This window comes from Hirundo rustica, chromosome Z (genome assembly GCF_015227805.2).
Source record: "Hirundo rustica isolate bHirRus1 chromosome Z, bHirRus1.pri.v3, whole genome shotgun sequence".
Taxonomy (NCBI): domain Eukaryota; kingdom Metazoa; phylum Chordata; class Aves; order Passeriformes; family Hirundinidae; genus Hirundo; species Hirundo rustica.
This window is the reverse complement of record NC_053488.1, coordinates 54836574-54863989: the sequence shown is the minus strand read 5'-3', so window position 1 is coordinate 54863989 and position 27416 is coordinate 54836574. Positions and strand designations below refer to the sequence as shown.

The 27416-nt window shown below is 37.9% G+C and overlaps 1 protein-coding gene across 2 annotated transcripts in view; it reads left to right on the top strand.

The window, feature by feature from the left end:
- The window catches only part of FAM172A (family with sequence similarity 172 member A), a 278356-nt gene that overhangs the window by 191393 nt on the left and 59547 nt on the right, over positions 1–27416 (top strand). For both annotated transcript variants that reach the window (XM_040090728.1, XM_040090727.1), the window contains 2 exons: positions 13346–13462; positions 16597–16681. In XM_040090728.1, the coding sequence (XP_039946662.1) occupies positions 13346–13462; positions 16597–16681 (202 nt within the window). The remainder of the gene's footprint in view (positions 1–13345; positions 13463–16596; positions 16682–27416) is intronic.

Below are 27416 nucleotides of genomic sequence, written 5' to 3'. Positions count from 1 at the left end.
ATTTTCCCAGTCCTAGAAGGATTTTGCTTGTGGCTATGAAAAGTTAATTTCAGATCGTGATACACTTGCATTAATTTTTGAGACATTAGCTGAGTGTAGTACAGCAAAGAAAAACACGAGCACCACACTACTATGGTGCAGCTAATTGTTTGTTACTTCCAAGCAAAGAAGCATCGGTAATGTGCAGGCCACAGTGTCTGCAAAAAAAAAGATGTCGGAAATGGGCAGAAAAGGACTCGCAGGTTTCTTCTTGAGGGTCTTGAGAAAAGAACTGAGGAAGAAAAGGAGAAACAATAGCTTCACCATGTCCTAAAGGTGATACAAATGAGTCTTGGCGTACTTAGAAGATCCTATTTGTTCATTAAAATACTGTTTGACAATCAAACTACAGAATGTACCGAACCTTCCTGCTTCTGAGTGAGAAAATACATCTTCATGGTTGTATGATTTATGTATGAGAAACAAATGCTTATATGCACCATACTTCAGTAATGTGTTTATATTCTGTGGAGTATTTGCTGACAAAAGGAGCATATTTCCTCTTCCTTTGCTTGTAAGGGATCTGTTGACTCCACAGATATGTAAAAACCTCTAATCAGCACCTATTTTAATCAGCAAGAACTTTACTATAAATCATTATCAAAAAATAGTGTTGTGCTACACTTTTATACCAATACATTTATTTTGAAATTAATAAGGAAAAATAATACAGAGCTTGTGCTTGAGTTGGGCTAATAAGCGTGCCCATGAGACTTTCCTTTTCAAGCACTAAATGAAAGCTTTTGCATTGCTATCAGGCTACAAAAGTTGCTTAGGTAATAAGACTCCTTTTCTCTTATCAGTAAAAAAGAGAAGGGGAGGGATGGGATGGCTCAAGGGATTGGTAATCAGATTACAAAGTCTTTCACTTCTAGGTCACTGGTTCAAATCTGCCCCCTGTTTAGTAGTGACCAAAAGCTGTTCCCATCTGATGGCTTTTCAGTAGCCTTTGTGCAATTCGTGAATGATCTATATCCAATGCCTGGTGAAAATCACTCCTAGCCATTGCTTTGGGAACCTCAACTCAAACCCTTTAAGTAGGAATAAATGATCTGCTCATGCATTGAGGAGTTTGGTGGGTTTATTTTTCAGAATAATTTTAATAAGTTAACAGAGCAGTGCAGCTGAATTTGCACTGTAACAGCTGCTGTGGGCTACAGCTGCCACCACCACTTCCCACTATCATTGCTTCTTAAGAAGTTGTTACCAGCTTACTTAAAAATTGGACTGATGTGTATTAATTTGAGCCGCATGATATAATTCCAATCTACTTTCATATTTGACTAGAATAGATAAAACCAAGAAAAAAGAAGAAGTAAAAAAAATTACTAATTTTGTTCATCATAGAGGAAACATAGTTATTATAGTAAAATTGATTTTGACAGATAGAGTGTGAAAACATTTTTATTGATGGTTTTAGTGTTGCAGTAATGTTGTGGAAGCTGTGAAACTGCAACTTCAGTGTGTTCTCGTGCTATATTGTGACTTAGACCACTGTGGTGTGCTCAGATAGATGTTGGAATAACTTTATAAATTGTAAACAAGGGAAAACAGAAAACATCCCAGTGCCTGAAAATAAGTTCTTGCGAATGTATGTTTTCTAGTGCTGCCCCTGAATGTGCTTACTTTCTGGTAGTTGAATAGTGGGCTTATATATTTATTGGCTCTTCTCAGTGTATTGAGGTGCTATTTTCCTTAAGGTAGGGGAATGCTAGGGGACAGTTGCTATAAAGGGAATGTAATTTCTGGTTTATATGAACCAAAAATGAGGACTCTGTGCTAGATGTACATTTCTGTGGAAATCTCTGTGACAGTTTAGAGGTGTGTTTCTGTCCATAGGGATGCACATAACCCATTATAAAAGTATGACTCTTTCCTTAAAACCAGCCAAAGTATTTCTTTTGAGACAGCAGGCATGCAACATATATGCTGCAGTAGATTTTTGCTGTAGATTTTTTTGCACAGAACAAGGTATTTCATCAAACCTAAATGGTAATTATCAATACAAGTCTCATTGAATCAGCCACCTCCCTCATTACTCACATAAACTTCAGTTTGCTTGTAACACCTCAACCTGGAAAAATAAAATACATGTGCATTCTGAGCAGAGCATGATGGGTACCAACAAACTGAATGCGCATTTAGCACAGGGCCAGCATAGATCTTTGCTCTCCCAAGAACACATCCTCAGATGCTGGGAGTGATCTGCCTAACATGCTTATAGCTTCACATTGAAAACCTCAGCCAAAAGAGTGCTGATAAAATCTGTGTACCATAACACATGTTCATACCCACGTTTTGCAAGAATGGCTCAGGTGTGATTTGCTGCCTCTGTTTTCACACTTGGCTTTCAACAGCCAAGCTAGCTGGCCTGCAAGGCAGTGTCATCCCCTGTGCAAACTGCAGCAATTGCAAGAAAAGAAAATCCCAGGCACCATATCTATGATCCAAACCCCAACATTATCTCCTAATAATACATTGGTATCAGATGCCTCAGAAGTGTGTTGACTTGGAGCAACTGTAATGGTATTCCACTGGAAAGCACAGGCTGTCCCAGCTGCTGCAGGAGCAGTGTGTCTCCATATCATAACACCAGCGTGTTTTGTGGGCTGCTCATAGTGTTGGACTCCAGCTTACCTGCACCTGCATCTCCGGCCCCATCTGCCAGAGGAGAAAAGGGCCAGTGGGATCTAAGTTTAGCACTACACTTCACAGGGCTGTTTGGTCCAGAAGCACAGGCTTGTAAGCTAAAGCCATTAATTTCAGAAGTTCACATAAAGGTGGGGTGGGGGAGGGAAATAATCTGCCTTTGCTCCCTTTCCACAGAGAAGGTTGGTATTATTCTGGTTATTAGGTCAGGATATGTTAGAAGTGGGTAGACCCATGATTATTAAGCAGAGTAAGGTTTGCCTGTATTGCAAGGTGGTTGTGAGTTTACTCATTAGTTTAGAAAATAATTTGGTTAAATGAAGAAAACCTCCTAGCAAAGTATTTTTGCTAGTGTAGTGATGCTTGCAAAGTTTGAAAGGACCCTTATAAGCCATAAGTGCATGCCTATATATTGAATGTGATTTGGCACTGTATGTGTTTCTGAAGAACTGATGCACTCCGTTGGTATAGCCCCTCCCAAAGCACGCAGAAGCCTTCAAGTTGCTGTCACTGATGAATGGATGCATCATTCTTAACGAGCCAGTCCCTCTTCGAGGATTGTGAATACAAGATAATGCAAATACAAGATTTTAAGATAATACAAATAACTTATGTTATTTCACCAAAGAAGGACTGTATGTGATAAATGACTACATTCCTACATGGGGAGTAGGGAATATTTGGTGCTTTTGTGCAGCATCCATTGTTCTCACACTTAGGCACAGCACTCATTATATTAAGAAGTGGCACCCGTTTTTCTTTTGTTGACTCATTTCTACCTGGCATGACTTCTCTGAGTTACATCATCAGTGCTGAAAGGTGATTTGTGGTGTCTAATGAGCAGGCTTTTACTGGAGGCAATGCAGAGCACTGTACACATCAGTGTCCTGGAGTATTCCTCAGAAATAAATTATGTGGGCAAGCTGATGACCAGGTTGATGCGGGATCACTGAGCAGGCCAGGAGGAGGAACACAGAAGTAATTCAAGACATTGAGACATGCTGAGGTAGAAGTTGTATGTTGCTGGAGTGCCGTGGCTCTCCAGATGTGATGGGAGGGCAGGTCCATTCCCCATGTCTTAGAAGGGTGGAGAGTCTGAGCTTCCTTTGCCAGTAAAGCTGTGCCTGATGGCTTCTGGCACAGGACACGGACCAGACAATTATGAGTCTATTCTGTATTCTAAATTGGAAGATCTTTTTCTGAATAATTTCTCTCTTTTTTTACTATATTGTGTAAAACTATAATTTATATAGTTATATATCTTTTTCTTCACAAAGCCCTTCAGCATATGAAGTCTCTCCAAGGAGACTTGTTAGCCTTGCTGCTACTTTCCCATCTCATGAGTGGCTGGAAAGCCTTGTTGGATATCTGATGGCATGTCCGTTGTCTGATAAAGAGGGCTGATTTAAAAAATCCATTCTTTCTCCTGCTTTACTGTTTCATCAGGCTTTGAAGGTGTCAGTCATGTATTGGGGTTGAAACTAGATGATGTTGAAGGTTCCTTCCAACCCAAACCATTCTGTAATATTGTGGTCTGCTTTGTGTAATTTGGTTTTCTGCCACACATGCATGTAATTTTTTGGTGAAGGAAAATACAAGTGGCAGCAGCATTTTAGTGGGAAAGAAAAGGGAAGCTGCTACTCTTCTCTTTTAGCTGCCTGCAGTAACAAAGCACAATTTGTCATTTGCTAATCACAAGGAGATTTACTTCCAGAAATTTGTGTGACCTCTGAAGTTTCAGTTTACATACCTTCTTGCTTCAGAGACCTTGCCTCTGGAGAAACTTTTCCTTTCTGAAGTTATTCAGAGGTTATAAGAGTTGAAGCTGCAGCTTCAAAGGACAGGAAGAGTGAATGTTGTCTTATCCTCTGGCTGAAGTGGAAATCCAGCTATGTTTAAATAACAAGGATGTCAGACTTTGTGTCCACCTGTGAAATGCTGAGCTTAACATTCAGCTTTTCTCATTTTCTGATTGTTTTTTTTATTTTTTAAAGTCTGGCATCCAAATAAAAATTAATATATAGGTTGATATGTTTGTGTGCATGTATGATAAAACCAGGGCAATTTCCTAAATAAGAGACCAGTCTTTCTTCAGACATAGCCAACATCTAGAAATATGTGAAGGATTTGCCCTTCTTGATGTTAAACCAGTGCAGTTCTCTCTCTTTTTCTAGGTAAAAAATTGAATAAAAGGAACCTGATTATTTCCTTGCACAATGCACCAGCATGAGATTTGCATAAAACTGTAATGACAGCTTTCCATGTACCATTCAAACAGGGGCAATGAAGAAGTAATGCCATTTTACCCTGCTGTATTTGATACTTAATATGTAAAAACAATTATTTACTTGATTGTTTCACATTCATTTCACTAATAGGATTGTTCACTTATATGCTGAGTTCTGGATTTACACATTTATTGAAACGTGAGAAAATTACTTCCATAACTTACTCCAGGCCATGTTTTTCATTAAATATGAACCAATACCTTTGTAATGGTGTAATATCAAAACAAAACTCCAACCCCTTGTATAATTTCATTTTCAAGCCTTGTTTATTATTAGTTGTGTTACGCACTGATTTTCAGGAGCAATTTATTTCAACTAATCTGTCATCTGAAAGATTTAAGATCACTGTATTCTATTTAAATTTATCTGAGTAAGAAAAAATGACAAGAACCTACTTATTCTGGCTTAAGGATTTTAGATGTTTTCACCCTCATAATGCAAAAGAAGAACCCAACAAGACAGGCTGAGGGTAAACAACTAGTTTTATTCATCCATTTTATATGTATACTGGGTTTTTAGATGGAGCAGAGCTGTTCCACTGTAATTTAGAAGACGTTGAACTCAAGCAAGTACCTTAGGAAGAACTTCTTTCCTATGTACAAAGGATTTATTTCTGTCCAGCCCTACTGCCTGATTGGTCTGAAATCAGCCAAAGTAACTATCACCAAGACGTTGACCAGGCTTGAAGTCTTGGGGCTAAAAACAGTGGCAGTTTGGAGCTGGACTGGGGAGCAGTTACATCCCTCAGATGGGTGGACCAGATGGCTGAGGTTGTTAGCATCATCAACAGTCCAGCTTCTATCTGCTGCCACCCTTCAGTGGAACCCATGCAAGCTCTGAGCAGAGTGTGATATGTGGCAACTGAAGGAGTCATCATAGCTCAGTCACCTGCATCCCAAGACCTTGCTTCCCTTAAAACCGAAAAGCCCTCAAAGACTTTTCTCTTGTAAGCTCCCTGACAGGAGCTTCCTACAAGTTCTGTCAATAGCAAGAAAACTGGTGGGGTTTGAAAATTTACTATGGTTTCCTCACTGATCGATCTAAGGCAGAGTTTGGCATCACGCTTTGCTGGGGCACCTCTGATAAAATGTCAGCTGGGCTACACTGGTCGTGTCAGCTATGCGCTGATGGTCTTAAATGCTTCAGCTGTCTCTAATGGCTGCAAGATCAGGCTGAAAATCTGGCACCCAACCTACATTTATACAAGATGTTCAAAATTATGGCTTCTGTTTTGACCATGCCCAGAGCTCACTAGGGTTGTGAAAGTCGTCGTGAAAGCTGAGCCCAGGATAGCAAGGCTGCAGTAAGAGGCTGAGGACACTCCCAATTTCAAGCAAAGACCTCTCTGTTTCCTAGTCTGTGTAGACCTTGACCTTTCTTGATACTGCAGCACTTGAAGCTTTCAGTCATGGGTCTAGATGGCTCCAATTAGCACTTAACTATTATTTTGGCTGTATTGTGTTGTGATTGGGTTTGGTTTGGATTTTATTTATTTTATATTTTATTTCAATTTAATTTCTTTAATGATAATTTTTTTTTTTTTTTAACTTTTTTATTTCATTTCAGTTAGGCATGGCACTCAAATAGCAGTCCGCTGCTTCAAAAATCTAGATAAAACAAAAGGAAACAAAGCTATGACCTGCAGCTAGTAAGGTTTTAGTGCTAAAGAGTGGAAAAATCCTTTACCATCACAGCCAAGATAACTTTGTTAAAAAAATCTCCAGGGCAGGTTTTGCATAGCTATACCAATAGAGGACTGGTCTTGCTGGCTGAGTTGATATAATTTGGAGAGCTGATGGAGCATCCTGCCAGAAAATCTCCTGCATCGCTTTTAAAAGGACACTGCTTACACAGACATATGGCAAAGCCAGAACAGCAAAGGATGTGCTGTGATGAAGGTTTGGTGATCACATGCTCACACCATCTTGCACTAACCAAATCCAAATTAACTGTGTGTACAAAACCAAACAGTTTAGTGAACTATGTGATTTTGCAAGTATGATTTTCCTGGGGCTCATATACTTGCAGTACACATACGCAAACAATCTTTAAACAACCTAGCTTGAGTATCAGATCCTCCTCAGTGTTAGTTGTGCCAAATACTGCACATGGTAGTTTTGGACACTTTCTGGCAGCTTAAACTGACCCTTGTGGGTCTCCACTTTCATAAGACTGGGCTGTTTCATATCTCATATGTTAGAGGCATTCCAATAGCTGGCTGCTGCTATAGGAACAGGAGTATTAATGCTTATATTGATCAGACTTCACATACTGTACCTGGATAGGAGATAGGTAGAAGCTGTCGACCCTTCAAAACTTGATTTTCATGTCAATGAGATCTTCTCTGTTTGAATCTCTAATCCTGGGACAGCATACTTCAGCTGTCAGGAGGGAGTCCCAACTGGCTGACTCCAGGTATCTGCTCCAAACCTCCTTTTCAGATCATCACTGCAGTTCTTGCAGCAGTGCAAAGGTAAGTATCTCAGCAGCCTTCATTGATGAAATGTCTTGAGGTCCAGAGAAAAAATGGATTAGGGTTTTTTTTGTGTGTTAGTTGAATTTCTAATGGGTAGGAGCTTCACTGAACCCTCTTGTTTAAATGTACACTTTTCATCTGCTAGGAAGTTATCTGCAGAATGCCAATGGTTTGTGCTCCAGAGAGTGGAGGATGTCCCTGCCACCAGCTTGTTCTGGTTTAGTCTTCTGTTGGCAAGATGTGGCAGACCAATTCAAAGACTTTCATCCCTGCGGTTCCATACCAGTTTATGTTATGTGATGGGCTTTCTGTTGAACTGCTGCACTGCATTCATGCTAAACAAATTATTGGGAGGTTTGTAATTGTAGCATTCCTACCTGTAAGTCTTGTCACACCTAAATTGCCTGTGTTTGGGAAGTTGGTGTTCTCCTCATTATTACAGGTCCTCAAAAACTTTTTTCTTTTAAGCTCCCTGTCATGACACACTGGGGTCAAGAAAACAGGAGAATTATATTATTAAGTTTAAAGTTTTAATAAAAGTGAAGCCTGAGGCTTTCTACAAGAGAACCATGAGTTTTGTTTGAACTGTTCAAAGGTATGCCAGCAGAATTCTGTGTACAGGTTTTTTTTAATTGTTGGGTTTTTTACTGAGCAATGCATAAGGGAGATGATTTTTTAAATCTTGAGCTATTTTTTATTTAAATATTATTGTACTCATGATTGATTTTCTGAACTTACAGCCCCAGTGTGAGGTGGTAGTTTTCAGTAGAGGTTCTGCAAAAGAAATTGGTTTGCATTGCGAACTTTGAAAAGTCCAAGACTCCAGATGCTTGAAAGCAATCTGTTTTAATATGTTCATGCATTAGTATTACTGTTGCAGTGCGATTTACTGCTATAGAAAAACATCATTGTTGTTGATGTAACATCCAGTGGATCTTTGAACAAAATATTAGCAAGTACTATGGTCATTCTCTAATTGTATCTTTGAAGGTATTTTCTTTTGCAATTTCAAAATTATGTGTATCAGGGGCTTTGTCTACTGCAAGTAGGGATTTTATCACATCTGCAATTCATTTAGGGAAGATGATTGTTGTTGCTAATTGAAAATGAGAACTGGTGTAACTTTGGATTGTTAATTATTTTTGCTTTGTGCTGTTTGAGCATAATTCCCCAGCAATTCTAATTCCTAATGAATAATATTTTATGAGCTTGGGGATCTAATTCCATTTTAAAATGTGCAGAAACTGAGACTTTTTCAGAAATTCAGGAATTCTATTCAGGGATCAGTGAAAGGTTTTAGGAATACCAGACCAACAAACTTGCACTGTAGAACACAGAACTACATACTTCCTGGTTTAGAGGAGTTTTTAATAACTGAGGAGAGGCTTAAGTGCTGCTAGGCAGACAGACCAGTTAATTGGTTTGTATGAGAGTGAGTGAAATGATGGTTGAAGGGGATGTTGGATGACTGTAGACTGATAACAAGCAAGTTACAAGGACAACATATGAAGTTACCAAAAAGGAATCCACATGCCTTTCCAAAAGGAAATAAAAGTTGCCCTCTCGCACACTATTCCTATCACGTGATTTCTTCTCTCTTCCCATCTACCCCTACTTTTACAAATATTTCAGTGTCCAATTGGTGCTGTTTCTATCCACCAGGATTTCTACTGCAAATTCATTCTACTTCTGCAAACCAGTGAGGGGTTTTGGGCAGGGGCTTCCAGTTGTTTGATCTGGAAAGAATTCTGCTTGCAGATGCCAAAATATCTTAAGAGTCTCAAACCAGTATGATGCAACTGGATACGATGGAGGACTTGAATCAGAATTATATTGCTCCAAGTCAAATGCTTGTTGTCAGCATGCCCATTGAAGCCTAGTGCATAGCATGTAAACACCATGCCACAAATAAAATTGCTACAGAAGACAAAGAAAGTAGCTGAAATGTTTATTTCAAAACTTCAAGAGAAATTAAAATCTGGATGTGTTTTTGTTCATTTTTTAATCGATTTTTCCTCATTCCTAATTACAAACAACTCAGAAGAGTAAATATTCCCTGAATATGAAGTGGGGTTTTGATTTGATTGTATGAACCTGGGGGAAAAAAAAAAAAAAAAAAAAATCAGCTTTTCTCAGAAGTTTGAATTTTTACCTGTTTTAAACATTAGAATAGGTACAAAGAGTATGGGATCAATGTTCCTAGGATTTACTCCCACAGGCCATTTACCTAAAGTCTAATTTGTACTTTCATGCATGTTCATGTCAGCAAGATCAAACCTTTGCATCCTCTTTTAACACACTGATGCTTTCATTTGACAGGAGTATTATGCTCTAAAATATAAACCAAAGACATATTTTATCATCTATTCTGACTATTTATGCATGCTAAATATAGTGCATATGTATTGTATGTGTGAAGCTAGGTTTTATTTGCACACTACAGATAATACAGGTATCAGCCTTTTGACATTACAATGTTATGAAAACTGTGTAAAATAAACTTACAGATTTCCAGTAGAATACTTATTAAGTTGAGCAACAAATGAGTAATTATTATGTATATGCATTTTTTATGATTTTCAAGTTCTTGTTTATGTAACTATTAGAGCTGAATACTTCGGCAACTAGATAATTGATATTTTCCCTTCCAAAGTGAAGGAACAAATTTTCAACCACTGGGATAAAGAGGACTTGCAAAAGGATGTTTGAAAGCTTTTTTAACTGTTGCAAGGAAAGCTGGTCTACAACTTGTCATTCTAAGGGAATCAAATATATAACATTGGTTTACGGTTTATAAGTTAGAAAATTACACTTTACTATGACTACAAAGAAGGAAAACAAGAAAAAAGAAAAAATGTCTAAAAAGAGAAGATTATTGGGAAAGTCTAGAGGACCCAGAATCATGAGTGATGCAGTAATACATGAGAGCCTGTTTATATAATAGAGAAATGCCAGTTTACCTACTTCTGCTTGTAAATGAATTATTGGAAGAAGGGGTGTAAGGGGAGAGTGAGCTATCCAGTGATGAGGTTCACAGAGAGATGTCTTCCTGCAAAATCTAGTCATCTAAGAATAATTTAAGATTTTTAAATGGGCGTTGAGCAGGAAATTAAGTTATTCCTAGGCTGTGAAAACTTTCTGTTTGTGGAATTTACTGATGTAAGAAGATTATAAGGCATAAATGAACTTTAGACAAAATTCTTAGGCCTTTGTTTGCTTCAGTAAAAAAATCATTTTTCTGAAGAAAAAAGTCTAAATTTTAGTATTTTTAGTAGACTGAAGTCTATTAAATATCTTCAGTTTTACTGTGTCCACCTCAAAAGACTCTACAGGCTGCATGGAGTAAAACAAGACCTGTGAAATGTAAATCATGCATCTCACTGTATCCTTCCCTTGGAATCTAGAACAACTTTCAAGTTATATCAAATTTGAATGGTAGCTGGATACTACATATTTGTTTAAAGTCAATCTGTTTTATCTTCATACTTTATTCCACTCATTTAATTTTTTAAATTTATCTTAATTCAAAACTGGTTTTAGAAAAGAGGAGTATGTTCTAACTGTCAACTATCAATCCATTGAATCTGAAGCATTTACTGAATATTGAAGCATCTGTGCCCAAAGGCATATAGACTTCTTGTATCTTCTTGCAGAGTAAGTTATCGTCCCTGATAAGAGAGTCTGCTGCTTGAGCTTAACCTGGATCTGTTCTCCTTGATTATTTTTATCAGTGAATGTCCCATCGTAGCAGGAAACTTGAGCTGCTCTGTTAGAAGCAAAAGTGTCCTCAGTTTGACGTGCTCTGTTGTGACATTTCTGTGTCACTGAAACATGGACATGTTAGACTTCTTGTTTAAGTGAAGGTTATACCCTTGATTCTTTCCCCACTTGATGTATTGTTTTTGTCTGTTTCTTTCTAAGTTGGCTCTGAAGGGCATGGATGCCTACCAAAACTTTTTTCTACTGGGCTGGATGTTAAGAAATCTGTAAGTGAAGCACAGTTAATCCCTTTGATCCCTCTTTGCTGCTGCATCCATGAGACCTTATCCTAACCCTAGCACTGTGGCTGAGTTATCAAAAAACATCACATTGTCAGCCTCAGTCAGTTTGCTGATCTTTGTGAAGAGAATACAATTCTGCAGGCATCCACAAAGCTGAATGGCAAGCACCAGGAGTATGTTGGATATTGCATATTATTTCCTATATAACATATATGATCTGAAAAGCAAAGACTGTGTGTAGTATATGAAGAAAGAGCAGAAAGAAATGGTGATCAATAGCTGCCAGTTCTTACATGTGCTTAGGGAAATTGAGAATAGCAAACCTGAGCTAGGCCTGGAAAAGAAAAAGGGTACTGCACCTTTGTATTTTCTTGTGATTTGAAGAAAAGGGTGATGTTCTAAGATGAACTGGGTGGCTAATTTTCGAAGCAGAAACATGGGACACAGTAGCTTGAGAAAAAAACTGCTTTTCCAAAGCAGACCATATTTTTTATCTTTGCTGGTCATTAGAAGTGCTTCTGAATACTAGCCCTTCATGAAGGAAGTCATGCTGGAATACTCTGAGCTGGTGATGACTTTAAACTTCACCCAGCATGTAATAATTCTGAGTAATTGGTAGGTATGTGGTCTTCAAGGACAGTGATACTTTTGCACCTTTGCCTGTTTAATCACAGTGTTTCATACAGCCGAATGAGTGCTAGAATGCACAGCACTGTAACAGGAATATTAGTACATAAGGTGTGTTTAAAACACTTATTCAGTGTACAGCAGGGTTTAAAGTGAATTAGGTGTGTGTGGCTAACAGGTCTTGTTTTTAGATACTGTCTCTTTCAGAAAACTTTTTCTGGTAGGTTTTTGGAGTCGTTCTTTTGGCAATGGACATGGAACAGTGGGTTCAGAGGTGCAGCCTGTGTGCTGATAAACAGTTACTAGAGCATGAAGAAAGAACATCTGATATTAGAAATGTGGTATGTGTTACATTTATACAGAGGGAAGCCTAAAAAAACACATTAACTTCATTGCAGCATACACAGTGATAATGACACCAATTGTGAAATGCTGATTTTATAAGTATAATTTATTATGCTTTCTTTGATCCTGTGCTACAAATTAGGATCACTCATGTCAGGAGATTAAAACCTTTTTGTCTCTCTTTGATATCAAACTATTCTTTCCCAGTACCTTTTATCTTGCACAGTAGTGCTGAATTCCACAGCATCTTTGGCAGTTCGCTTGTTTTATTTGCAGAAATCATTTAATTTCTTTTAGAACTGATATTATTTAGTCATATTATCATTGCAACAACGGAGGCTCTTTAATATCCTAAAAATGTTGAGAGGCTTTGGTGTTAGCTGAGTAAGCATATGAATAAGAGAGATGAATTTTGGGACCATGGAGAGCGTGCATGATAGCTAAATTGGATAGAAAAAAGAAAAAATCTATACAAGTCAAAGTGAGATTGTACATCAGAAAAACTACAGCAATCTACTGAAAATTAGTGGATGATAGTCATGAAAACCTTACAGTGAACCACAGGTACCAGCTTCCCTGAAGAACTGAGATAGGGACTTGGAGAAGCTTGTAAAAGGTGTCCTCAGGGAATCTTACATTTTTTCACTATGATACCTTTAATCCTAGAATTGTCAAGCCACATGGAAAATAATAGGACTGAATAGTTCAGTCAGTTAAAAGTTAGTATTATTCTTTTTTAATCAAAAATATTTGGTGTTTCTGTTTTGCTGGACCTGTTAGGAATTGTATAAATTCTAAAACAAGTGAAATCAAGTATTGAATTTGTATTGCGGTTTCTTTTCAAGTTTAAGATCATTATCTCTGACTAAGCAGACTCTATTCAGTAAAATATTAATTTAAATACAATATTTTTTTAACAGATGATTCAACGAGAGGCAGAAGTAAAGAATAGGGTAACTGCTGTGGCGTTGACAGACTCAGTTCACAATGTGTGGCATCAAGAAGTTGGGAAAACTATTCGAGAGTGGATGCGAGAGGTAAAGCCTTTTTTTAAAAATATTTCGAGCATATACATCTGTATATGGCTGAATAAACATGTCTGGGTGTAAAAGACAGCATAATACAGAACAGTGGAAATTACGTATCTATACCAGCCACTAAAATAACCAAGATTAAAGCTATTTCTGAACTGCCAAGGTAGCAGTCAATATACTAAGCACTAAGTCCAGTGTTTCTTCCTGATGCTCAGCAAAATAGAGACATGCCAAGGCAGACCATGCAGTACCTGATGCCTGAAGCAAAGTCCTGGGTGCACCCCATGCTGCTGGTTTGATCTGGCAATGGTGGAAAATCCCCTTTAAGCTCTTCATGACTCAGTTTGATGATTTGCACAACTGGTAAAATGTCCTTTCTCTCAGCAGCTTTTTCATATCTAATTACTCCTGTAGTACTTGGAAGCTCTTATAGGTATGGGGTTGCTGAGATTTTAAGAATCATATTTTTGGAGCAAGACCAGCTCAACTACTGTTTATGAGTCTCGTCCTCACCAGATTAGGCTCATCTCTGTTTTCTGCATTGCCATGGCAGAACACTAAAACAAAGAAGCAGAACAGAGCAAGTTTAAACTAGTCACATCCTGAACCTTCTGCTATACTTGACATTTTCCCATGAATTTGGGGAAACTTCATGTATACAGTGCCTATTCCTGACTTAACCTTAAAGGTTTATCGGCAGCGACTGATGGGAAGAGAGGATCACCTGGGATGCAGCCTGACAGCTCTGACTTAAGTGTTAAAAATACGAAGAATGGTAACCCCTACAGGCTCTGTCAGAGAAATCCCCATTTTCTTTATGGGAAATCAAAACCTTAAAATGTGTGTTATGTAGTAAAACTGAAATTTTAAATCCTATAATTTGAATCTGACAACTCCATTTTTCTTTAAGCATTTAGTCTGAATAAGAAAAGTGCATTACCTTTAATTTCATTTGCAGAAAGTAGATGTTAAAGAATAAGTTAAATGATTAATGGCCTAAAAAGTGGATGGAGTGTCATAACTTACATTAGCATTAAAAATCTCCTATAAGAAAGAAGAATTTTACATATGTGAAATGTGGCTGAGTGGTATTGAGACTAGTATATCACCTGGATATCTCTTACTTTAATCGGGTTTAAGGCTAGTGGTAAAATGAATAATAATTAAAATATACACCTAATCGGTGCCTGTCTGTAGGGCTAATTGCTGTCATTGTAAGAATGAATCGTTAAAATAAAGTAATTCTTCATTGCAGCTACCTCTCCTGTATCACTGGTGGCCTATTTTTAGTACCTATAGATGTCATGATTTTTGAATTTATTAGGAGCTGTGATGAATGATAAAACAAATCATCCATTTACATATCTTGACACTGCTTTCGAGAATACTTATTTCTTACAGGCAAGTGTCACATTGTATATAAAAGCTAGTTAATTGTGTGCTAATCTTCTGTATTATCTCCAGTTCTCTGATGTAGTGTTCTATCAGTAGTTATTATTAATTTTACCTATTTCGAATTATTGTAATACTTCATAAAAATTCTACTTCTTTTGTAATTTCTACCACCTTACATTTGCAATTTTGCATTCAGCTGTTAATTAAAATTACGCATGCAAATAAAAAAATTATAATGCTTGACTACTTTAAACCTTAAAGAAATACTTCCATTTTAACAATTTTTTACTAAATATGTTATATTACTGGATAGTGTGTTTGTTTTTTTCTTTTTCCATTGAGTTCAATAGTTTCATTGATCTACTGCTTCTTACAAAAATCTGCCATTCTTTGTGAACTTCACTTTCTAATCTCATACAGCAACCCTTCCTTTATGTTGTCCCTGCTCTCCCTGGTCCCAGAACAGTAGGGTTGCCTTGACAAATCTATTCAAAAGCCATTCCTCGCCCTTTATTGGTGGGGACTGAAGCCTTTGAAATTCTCTCCTCACTGCAACACAGCTGACATCTTCTTCCAGACAGAATGAATTAAGGAAATACAATAAGATACTTGATCTACCAGTCAAGGATCTTTCCACAGTGAGGACCGACTCCATGGTGCACAACTAGGGCAGCAAGCATCTACAAATACACAATACATGCTGTTTACCGGAAGAGAATTCATCCATTTTTGATATCATGAACTGATGGTATTGGTTTTTTTAGAAATCTGATTGGGTTTAGAAAATTGATTGGGTTTCCAAACCTTTCCAAAAGGTTGTGTAATTTTTTTACCTTTTCCACTTAATGAAGTTAGTCAGGTTTTAAGAAAGGAAACACTCAGATTTTTAATGGAGCAAGTTATGTAGATCTTGTTGTTAAGCTGGTAATCTTATTTAAAAATTGGTTGCTTTGTAATTAAATATTCAGTTCAGTAGATTTGGTATAATTTCAGCATATTTTATTGAAAACATGTTCTTTAATACTTCAGTTTATAGACTACTCTGAATAGATAGCATTTGTAGCAAAACATCTAGAAAATTCATGGTAAATTCATCCTTCTCAGAGGTTCAGGAATAAAAGGTCAGTATAAAGGCTTCTTGAATATAATTCCCCAGAGACCGGTATTTGCCTTTTTTTAATGCTCATGCACATTCATCACAGCTATATTTCCAATTATTTGAATATTAATCTGATGTCTTGATGGTTTCTGTTTAGTTATAATATGTTGTTTCATATTTTCACAAATATCTTTCCACATTGAACTCCATCAAAACACCCTGAACATTTCTGATTTCTTAACGTTAGCAAATGGATAGGCTCAATGTTTATACCAACACTTGTTTATATCAGGACCGGCTGGGAAAATCTTAAAACCTGTGGTGGGTAATTCAGGCACAAGTTGGTCCAAGCACCTACTCAAGTCCGCTGGCACTCAAAGTAGCATTTAAAAACCATGATACTTAAGTACGTTACAAATCTGCTGAATTATGTTCTTAGTCATACTTACTTAGTATGAAATTACAGTATTTCATCATCAGTAAGTGTAAGTTAGTATAGAGTACTGTCCACAATTGTTACTGTGATTGCTGTGTAAATTGGTTTGAGTAATCTGAAATTATATTTTCCTCACTTGCAGCATCGGTATTTATTTTTGCTCTGAGTTTTTTGCTTATCCCAAGAATTGCCTGCCTGCTCTTACAGAACTGCTGTAACTGGGTGTCCAGCTCTGAGCCCCTGGACACATCGGTGGAGTCCATGCTGCCAGACTGTCCTCGTGTCTCTGCAGGTACATCCATTTCTTTGCAGCAAGTCAGTGTACATGTTTGTGCCCTGTAAGCAGCTTGTTCGTTTAAAAATGCATTTGTTTGGACTGAATTTTAACCCTTCTGCAACAATATGTGGCTGCAAGCATATGGCTGCTGCTATTTTATGCAGCTACTCTTAATTTATTTTTTTTTCTTCTTTATGTGGGATTTAAGTTCTTTTGTCTACTTGCTGTTTGAGTTTTTCATTTTCCTTCTGTCATTGGTGACATTATATGTAGGAATCTAAGAAAAATAAGAGTGATAACAAGAACTGGGAAATTTATCATAGGTCCTTGAATAAATATCTAACTCTATGTAGGCAACAAGGTTTTAAAGAAGTAAGTTAATGGAAGTTACAGTTAAAATAAATGAGACACTTTCCTGAATGCTGATCAGTGGAAGTCTAGTTTACATAGCAAATGATTTGCAGCATTGAAGAATGTTGATGTGAGTTTCCTGTTGTTTTGGATATACTCAGCTATGCTTTTTCATTACTGAATCATAAATCACAAGAAGCACATGAAATAACACAGAGACTTTCATTAAATGTATGATAATCCCAGAAAATATCTGTAGTCATCAATGTAAAAGGAAAATCTCCAGTCTCTATAGGAAAGTAATCTAAAATACATAAAGCAGTTACTGAACTTTTCATGCGTGATTATCAGGTTTCCTAAAAGCTGTAGGTAGCATATTTCTGTAGAATATAAAACTAAGTTCAAAGGAAGAGACACGGCCTATACAACATTAATTTAAAAGCTGAAACAATATTTGACCTTGCTCTTTGGGATGCAGTTGTTCGTTTGACAAGTTAGTTTCATATCTATCTGCATTTATGAGGTTGTTAGTGAGACCTAACCTTGGAGATGAAACTTGAGTTTACTACAGGATATTTTTAAGGTTTGGAAAATTTAGCACTACTTTGTTTGAGAACTCACAACAACCAGATATTTTAAGTACATTTCTGCTGTGGATTGGGATCTCACCATGCAGATCCTCAACTCTGTACAGACATGTACGATAGAACTGACATTGTTTTTTCATGCTTTGGGAGATAATATATTACTAAAATTTTCATAGATTCAACATTCATTTAGCAACATTTTGCTCTTTTGGGGAAGATTACTGCACTTTAAAAGAAAAATATTGTTCAGGAGTGGAATTCTTTAAAATATGATTCACTTGCAATCTCTGATGTCTCTGTTGCTCTTGTGAAAGACTGCATATTATAGTGGTAATTTTTGTCAGGGAAATAAGAGCTTGGATAGCAACTGGTTAGTCTTTACTGTACACAGGCCAACATTGAAAATCATCAATCAGAGTATCTCTTCCCTTTCTTTGTATTCACCTAATATAAACAATCTAAAAGATAGTCTGTAAAAGAAATCCTAGATGTTACTTTAAAAGCAGACTGATGCTTCATTAGAGCTGTAAATAATAAGCCTTGATTTTACATTTCTGTTGAAGACAGGTCACAGTGGCCTTACTGCACCACTTAATGAATTCCCAAGCTTCATTGAAGTGGTAGAAGAATTAATTTAAATGGAGTAGGATTTCAGCCAGAAAAAGTTGGGTATTTGTATTTAATGCATACATTGAGATAAATTAATATCACTAATGTTTTAGATGTTCTAACAGATTTTTGATAAAGATTTAATGTAAGATAACTATTTCCAGGCTACTTGCTTGTAATATAAATATAGTTTAAAATAGTACAGCTTCATGTGACTGCTCCTGAATTACGAGTTTGCTCACATGTTTTTTCTTGTATTTCTCGTAATTGTCTCTTACATGAATAACTGTAAAACATTTACAGAGAACCAACTGAATAATTCATACGGTGTCTTTATATGAGTACCGGTATAAACCTGCATTAGGATAATATGTATTAAATTTATTAAGTATTGCTAGATATAGGAGCATTTTTTTAATGTTTAATACTATCTGAAGACTCAGAGAGATTTTATTTCACTCTTTAGAGAATTGTGGTACTGAAAGAGCCCACACTCAAATCCTGGCAGCATTGCCCTTGGTATTTCAATGAATGACAATGAGAACAATCAGAACAATGACAGATCTTTTAAAATAAACCTTTTGCAGTAGAAAGATTCACTTCTGTGCTTGGAAGCCCATCTTTTATCTTTGTTTGCACTGAAAATAAGTTCATAAATAACTGCCTTATGGTAACATCTCTTGAGCCAGCTTTTCCAAAAAGGGTCTGATATTCAATCATTCAGTATACTGGGTTTTACAGGCAATCCTGTGAGCGGTTCCTACTGCAGATTATCTCACAGTCTCTCCCTTGCTTTTCCCTTAAAATCACTAGAGACAAAATAAATGACCATCAAACTGGGAAGATTACTTGTATTTCCAGATAGAGTTGTTAAAGCTTTTGATTAAAGAATTATTAAGGAATTAAAATGTTTGCCAAACTTGATTCATATCTTACTTGATTACAAAAAGAAGTGAATACACTCTAATAATTAAGTGTTGAGAGTATGAGAAAAATACAGAAAAAGCAAGCCATAATATATTCATTGTCCGTTCTTGTGGCAAAAGGTACTTTGTGGGTCCCACTTTCAGGGTCTTTCATCCATGTCTCAAGGATTTGGTTGCATGGTGGTGTCATAATTTAATATCTTCTGGCATCTTGTTGGTAATGTGGACAATGAGTTTGAGTGCACCCTCAGCAAGTTTGTCAACAGCACCAAGCTGTGTGTTGCAGCTGCCACAGTGGTAGGAAGGGATGTCATCCAGAGGGATTTTGAGAACTGGGCCTGCAGAAGAGAATTGGACCACATAAAATTCCACCAAGTCCAAGGTCCTGCACATGGTCAGGGCAATCCCAAGCACAAGTACAGGCTGTGTAGGCAGTCAGCTGACAGCAGCTCTGAGACTGATGCTCAGTTGTTAGTTGACAAAAAACTCAACGTGGCCGGCCAGTGTGTGTTTCTAGTCCAGAAAGACAACCATATCCTGAGGTACATCAAATGCATGACCAGCAGGTCAAGGTGGTTGGTTCTGCCCCTCTGCTCTGCTTTGGTGAGACCCTATCTGGATGTCTGCATCCCGCTCTAGGGATCTCAGGACAAGACGGATGTAGTCCCACTGGAGCAAGTCCAGAGGAGCCACAAAGATGCTCAAAGGGATGGAGCACCTCTCCCATGAAGAAGAGAAAGAGTTGTCCAGCTGGGAAAAGAGAATGGTATGGGGAATCTTGGAGTACTTTCCAGTATCTAAAGGTGCTCCAGGAGAGCTGGTGCGGGGCTTTTTATGAGGCCATGGAGTGATAGGCTTCAAACTGACAGAGGGCAGGTTTAGATGAGCAAAGTCAGGAAAGAAACTCTTTGCTTTGAGGGTGGTGAGGCACTGGGACAGGTTGCCCAGAGAAGCTGTGGATGATCCATCCCTGCAAGTGTCCAAAATAAACTTGAATGGAGCTTTTTGGAAGTTTGCACGAATTCCCCTGACAGGGGGTTTGGAACTTCTAAAATTCCTATCTCTTACTCTCTTTACTTTTCAGCTGTAATTAAGGACCTCTGTTAGAGCTGAGGTTATCTTCTGTCTTAGTCTTAACCTGCCTTCCTAATGGAATCAAATCAAAATACATCTATTCTCTCTCAGAGGAGATGGGTCCATCTCCCATCTAAGACATTAAGAAAATGTAGGGCGGAGAAAGATGAAGACTCCAAAGAGGTCTGTACTAAAGTTCATTACATAAAATAGAGTAGGGTTGGAAGTATTTCTGGTTAGGAGACTGGAGATCAGCTTGGAATTTGACAGAGACAATGGAATAGATGCTTTAATGACAGGTATAATGACATTACTCCTGAATAGATGCTTTAATGACATTACTGCTAACATAGCTGTAGTTCATGCTGTCTCTGCGACCTTACAACATTTCTCCTAGTTCTAGAGCAGGGAGTTCAAAAGCCCTTGGGAAGTCATCTTACTGGAGCAGAAATACTGGGCAGAAATAGCTGAAAGTGTGGTTGGGGGAAAGCAGGTCCATGGATCTGCATATATCTCTGGTGCTGTTCAGGAATTAAATCCCTTTGATTTCAGGATAGTGGCTTGAACTTCACCCCAGGAAAGGTATTGTGGTAAATTTTGCCAGGTAAGCATGGCCTTTGTTTTCCTGAATACTTTTTGTATTCCTTAGCCTATCAGTTCCTGCTAGTGAAAGCTTGTTATTTAGGAGAGACGATTAAACTTCTCAGTATTTTACTGAAGTGGATATGCACCAACACTCATTTAAAATAATCAAGTGAAGATGCTGAAACATTAGTAAAATGAATTGCCTAATCAAATATTTTTAAAGTCTTATTAGTTGGCCCCCAAAATCACTAGTTATTCTGTTAACAGTTGCAGCCAATGTAATTAAAACATTGTGAAATAAGGAAATTGTAACTTGAAAGACAAACAATGGAATGAAACACTGCCAGTAATCAAGAAAAGTTCTATTCACAGAAGAGCCTAAACTTGAATATATGTCTATGTAATAAGAGAAAAAGTGCAAGAATTAATTCATACAGCTGAATAAACTAGCCTCAGGCTGGTCAAAGAAAAACAAACTTAATTTTGGGGGACAGGTATGATATGTGCTGGTGGTGCTCTCGAGTGAGTCTTCAGATAGTATTTTCTGGTACCACAAATCAAGATTGAACTCTGTATTATATATCAAACATTTAATTACATTTAGGTAAGCCAAGCACAACATTTTGTGTTTTGTTTTTTACTTTGAATTTAGAAAATATTCATAGCCCTTCACTGGCTATGAATAGCAGAGCAGATGTGCAGCCTGTGGCCCCACACACAAGTGCACTGACAGATCAGGTAGAGCCCTTGTTGCAGAGCTTGTGTTGATACCTGGGAAATAATGAAGTACCCATTGGATTATTGCAGTGGTAGTTTCTGTTGACTTTACCTAACAGGTGATTCCTGCCTGCTGTTTTAAGAGTTCAGTTTTTTCACTGAAAAGCCTGTCTATCTGCAGATGCCGAGCAGATCCTGGGGTTCAAACAGTACGCTCTCCAGTGAGGTCAAATGGACTCTCCAACACCACAAGGTCTATGTGCAGGGCTAATTGCACATGGTTGCATTAGTGAGGCTCGTGACAGCTGTAGGGAAGGATCAACTTAGTTTTTCCCGGTTTTTTTTCTCAGCTGTATTTGTACCACGCTACAGTTCCACTCTTAGATTTATGTATCTTGCTCATAAAAAAAAAGGTAGAATGAACCATAAGCTATATTAAGTGCTGAGACAGTACCTGGCTTGTACTCTTAGGAACTTTAAGCCTGTTGTACCAATGCTTCTCTTTTTTTTTTTTCACTCTTTAATCAATTTAATGAGGACTGTTCTGGGCTGTTTTCTGCTATTTGTGATTCATGATGAGGGCTAGCTGCCCAGCAGTACAAGAAATAGGAACAAAACCATGCACTTTTATAAATGAAGCAATTAAGCAATATTTCCATTCTGTTAAAAATGTTATTCTGCATTCACTAGTCATTCATGGGTATTAATAATACATTAAGCAGTGTTTACTGTAAAGCTCTTTGCATTTTATGTCTTCATATGCATGTAGTTCTGTCAATAAAAACTTCGAGTTTCTGGAGAAAAGATAAAATGCTGAAGCTTTTTTGTCAAGATGGCAGGTTCCTGTGTCTAGCATGTTAATTTAAGGTATTTGCAAGATTAATACACAAGTGGAGGAGCACAGGAATCTGCAACGTGAAACTTGCTTCATCACTTATGTTAACATTTTCATCTACTGCTAAAACTGGTCCTGCACTTCCATTTCTGCCGTTCTACTTGGTCTGTCGGGGACTGGAAAGTTACTATGGTAACTTTGAAGCGTCAGACTATCTTAGCCACAGCTCTGGGGGTTGCTGCACTAAGTCCTGCTGTAACTTATGTCTTCTTAGCATGGAAGTAAGTAGCTTTTCCCCTCTTTCTGATTCTTCAAATGAGCTCTGCTTTTATACCCCTGCTCAGGCTCAGGTGTTGCAGACAGCTTTTCATTTCATGTGTAAACCTAGCTGGATGTGAGCTCCTATGCTGTGCTTAGAGTAGCTTACCTCTACAGTGCTTTGGAAAGGACAAACTCTATAAAGACCAGTTGAATAATATTGTTGATTCCATTCTGGACTCAAAAGTAAACATTCAAATGTGAATTGAAATCATTGACTTGAATTGCCAGATGTTGCTTGTGTCAGAGTTCAATAACACTCATTCATTTACTGTTCCACAAAATAGTTACATGTACTAGAGGCAGTACTGATAGAGAAACAGTTTCATTAAAAATTATTCTTGTACTCAAACATATATATCATTGCAATTTTTCAGACTAGATTGAACTAGTTGTTGTCCCTGAGGCTGCCTTTATGATAATAATGAATTTATATTACTACAGTCAGATATTTCGTATTAAGCATTTGACAACTATTAGACTGCTGTGACTGTTGCTTCTGATACTACTCAGTGCTGTCTCATTAGTTCCTTACATATCCGTATCTGTCTGCACATTGGCAGGTCTTACACCAGTGCATGATTTCAAACACACCCCCCCACCAGAGCTCAACACCTGAAAAGAGGCATTCCCCGTGAGATGTCCTCCAAAATTCAACAGCAAAATCTTTATTTGTATTGACATAAAATCCAAAAGAGTTTTCACATTTCAGCTTTCATTTTCTGTTAGAATCCAGATTCAGATTTGGATTTAGATTTGGATTTGTTAGAATTTTTCAAAAAGATGAATTTCCATAGAAAACTTTTCCTTTTTTCATAAATATGTATAGTTTAGGCTGGGAAGGGTATTTATTGTCCACTTTTCGATGCAGGCCTTTAACTTTTGACCAGATATTATTCTGAAATTTAAAACTTTAATTTGGTGAAAATGTTTCTTCCACTAAGTCATTCAGCCTTGGCTGGAAGGATTCAAGAGATGGGGAATCCATTGCTTCCTTCCCGTTATCATCTGCAAACTGTTAAGATTGGATCATTTCTGGTTTGCCTTTGTCTGATCTCGGGTTCCAAACATTACTTCTTGTTGTGCCTTTTCTACACTAAATTAATGAGCTGCTTCAGTACATTTGCTTTTTCTCCCTGTGAATTACATACTGGCATTGAATCAACACACCATTTTCTTTTGAGAAACATAATAGATTGAGTTCTTTAAAGTCTCAGGGCAAGTTAATATCTCCAGGTTTCAAGTGCTTTCATATATTTCTCTGTAGCATCTCCAGTCATTCAACTTCTTTGAGAGAGACTTGTCTATATCTTACTAATGTAATAATAAATCTTTGCTACTTGATTTTCTCCCATTTCATTAGGCAGCAGTTACATTTATCACCCTACTGTATAGAGTCAGTTTAGGAGGAATTTGCCCTTTCTAGAGCTGCTGCTTTTTGTCTCGGTTTTAAACTAGTGTTAGTAAACATTGCAAGTACCTTTTTTTAAAATAAACCAAACAAATTCTCTTTGTTTGGAAAGACAGGTGTCTGCAGGAAAAAGCTGGAGCTTCCCTTGGAATGGAGAATGTATACCCCCTCATAATTCTGAATTATTATAATTTTGAAATTAAGGGACTTTCAGGCAAAAATATGGGAATAAGAATAGCAGTTCTTTACTAGGAATATTAAAAACGTAGTAGTACAAAACAAAACAAAAACACGCAAACAAACAAAAAAGAAGAACACTGACAGTGTCAGAACACAGCCTAATACCCTGTTGATTCGGGTGTTGGTAGCAGTCCAGTTAAATCCTCCTGGAGTAACAGATGTGGTTCTGTTGGAGTAGAGATGATCCTGTAGAAGGTTAGAGTGGTGGTGAGATCAGTCCAGTCTTCCTCTGGGAAATCCAGTGAAAACAGGCTGTCTTGCTGTTCTGAATGTCACCTTTTATCCAGGTAGGAATGCTTGGCTCCTCCCACTGGGTGGAGCATCTCACAACGGGATGATGTGATGTTTTGGCAAGCCTTAATGGTCCATTAACAGAATATATCCTTCTGGATGGAGGATGGGTTGTCGTAGAGATAAAGAAACACTGCCCCACCTGGTTTAAACAGATGGCCCATTACCAGAAGGACACCCACTCCCCCGCCCCCCCCCCCCCAAGTGTTATGAGATAAAGAAAAACACGTCTTCAATGGGTTTCAACAGATGGGAATAGAATATATCTTTCATTGCAGCCCAAGACACAAATACACTAACATTAAAAAAAAATAAGAAGGCCATCATCTTTCTTGCTAATAACCATCCCATCCATCTTCACATTTACATGATTTTTACCAGGAGCAAATTTGTTTATATTTCCTGTGTGGTTGCATAGGACACTCCAGCAATAACATCTCCATTCAATAGTAGTTTCTGTATCGTAGCTGCATTTGCTGATTACTTAGTCTGCAGGTTCTTAGAAATGTGGAATACTACTGACTTTCAACTCTTTCTCATGAGAAAACAATTCTAGAGTTTTTCTATTTGTCTCCTCATGAATTTATGAAACATTGACCAATTTCTGCCTAAGTTGAAGCTTTAGTTAAGCTGTAATTACGTTTCTCCAACGTAATTAAGTTGTAATTACGTTTCTCCAACGTAATTAAGTTGTAATTACGTTTCTCCAACTTGTGTGGTCGTAGTTTCTAGCATAGAAGAAGAATGAGGAATGTATCTTTCTAGTAAAAGGGAGACATTTTAGTGTCTTGAAAGACAAGGGGGAGTAACTCACATGCTAGACACAGTACCTGAAATCAAACAGCTGGCAAAGCAGCAGTTACCACCAGTCAACCAGAACAGGCAAGGGCTCCAATATAATGACAGAAGTTTTGTGGGAAGCCGGGGAAGAGCAAAATTTAGTTGCTGAAAACAAAAGGGAGATAAAGTACTTTCTAAAAACGCTTGGCAAAGCTGACATAATTTTTCCTTCTGCTCAGAATGTTCTTGGGGAATAAAGCAATTGCCTGACAAAAACTTGAGTATACTCTATTTTTATATAAATCCTTATCAGCTAAACATGCTAATTCATCAAAGTGTGAAATTACATTTATTTGTTTAGGAGTTATTTTCCAGTAAGTTTCATTGGCTTGAATTAATTGCATTTTTGTACCTTATTTCCTCATTAGTAGATTCCAATATCACAGTACTGTGGTTCTCAAAGGGATTTTTAGTGCATCAACCTCATCCCCTCTCCCAGAGCAGAAGCAAATGTTTTTACATTAGGTGCTGATCTTCTCAGTTCTTGCCTTTGTGTTGTGTAACGAACATCCTCTCTGGGCAGTCTCAACCAAACTTCCAGTTTTAGTTACCCATTCTTCTTGGCGCAAGCATACGACCTTATGAACAGCTGAGTAAGCAGCAGTCACGCTCAAAAAAGAGACTTGTTCTTCATGCCCATAGTACTTGGGATAGGAATTTATGCACCTAGGTGTTCTTTTCTCCTTTATTTGTCTTGATATTTATGTAAGGCTACCTATACAAATAGTTTTCTCTGAAATTTTGGGTTAGGATTTTCCCATCTTCTATATTTTCTCTGCTATTTTAAACATTATTTTAAATGAACATCCATAGCTAGTATCATAGGTTAGCACAATTTTGTTTTCTAGATATAGAGAAATGTAAAATGTTTTTTCCCTGCCCTAACTGTGGCGTGAGTTGAGGGCAGGAGGAGAAGGACCTATCAGAAAGCAGGCCAGGATATTGACAGCTAAGTTGATCAATGAGAGCTGTCAGTGCTGCTTTGGAAGGAACATTTAAAACTGATCTGCTGACACTGCCCACTCTCTTGCTTCAGTGATCTGCCATAAGGTGATGTGCTCAGGGCCGGGCCCAGCCCGGGTCGGGCTCTGCTGCCCCTCTGGGCGGCCGGGCCGGGCCTGGCCGGGGTCTGGGGGCCGCTGCCTGCACGGGGAAGGCTTGGGGCCGGCTGAGCCCCTTTCCCTTGCTTGTGGGCAGGGGAGAGGGGCAGCTGCAGCTCGGCAGTGCGGGGCCCTGGGCTCAGACCACGGCAGAAGGGGCCAGAACATGGCCCAGCTTAATCACCGCTGGCAGCGGAGAAAGCAAGCCTGCAGCTCTGTAACAGCTTTGAGCTGGACCAGCCTGGATGAGACCGAGGGGTGGAAAAAAGGACCTTTACCAGCTTCCTTTACCAGCACGGCCTTTCATTTTTTTTCCTTCAGCCCTGCAGCTCAGTGCGTGCACGTGGCTTTTTGCAAGCCTGAGTAAATGTAACCCTTTCTTAGCAACACAGAACTTTTAAAGCACAATTCTTCCTCGAAAGAAAGAAGAAAGAAAAACAGAAGGTACATGGAACAGACACTGCATGAAGTCAGTTAGATGAGAAGTAAAAGAACTAATAATATTGGAATAGGATTGAAGAAGTGGACATTTTTAACCGGACTCTTCTAAGGTAAACTATGAAGAAATGAACTGTTCTTTGCAGCATTCTTAGTATTATTTTTGGGTTGAATGCTATTCTAATCAAAATTAAAGACTGGTGTAATAGAGATTTATTTGGGAACTTTGAAAACCCCCCCTCCTGGGTCGAAGAAGGAGGTCTCAGCCTTTTGAGACAAAGATAATTTTAGATCAGAAGAAGTATTCATAAATAATACCCCAAATACACTGAGAAGCTCTGCTGATAGAACATCACAGTCTGCAAAAACTCTGGGCGGCAGCAGATGTGTGACAGCACTAGACTATTGTGTCTTGTAAGCAAACATCT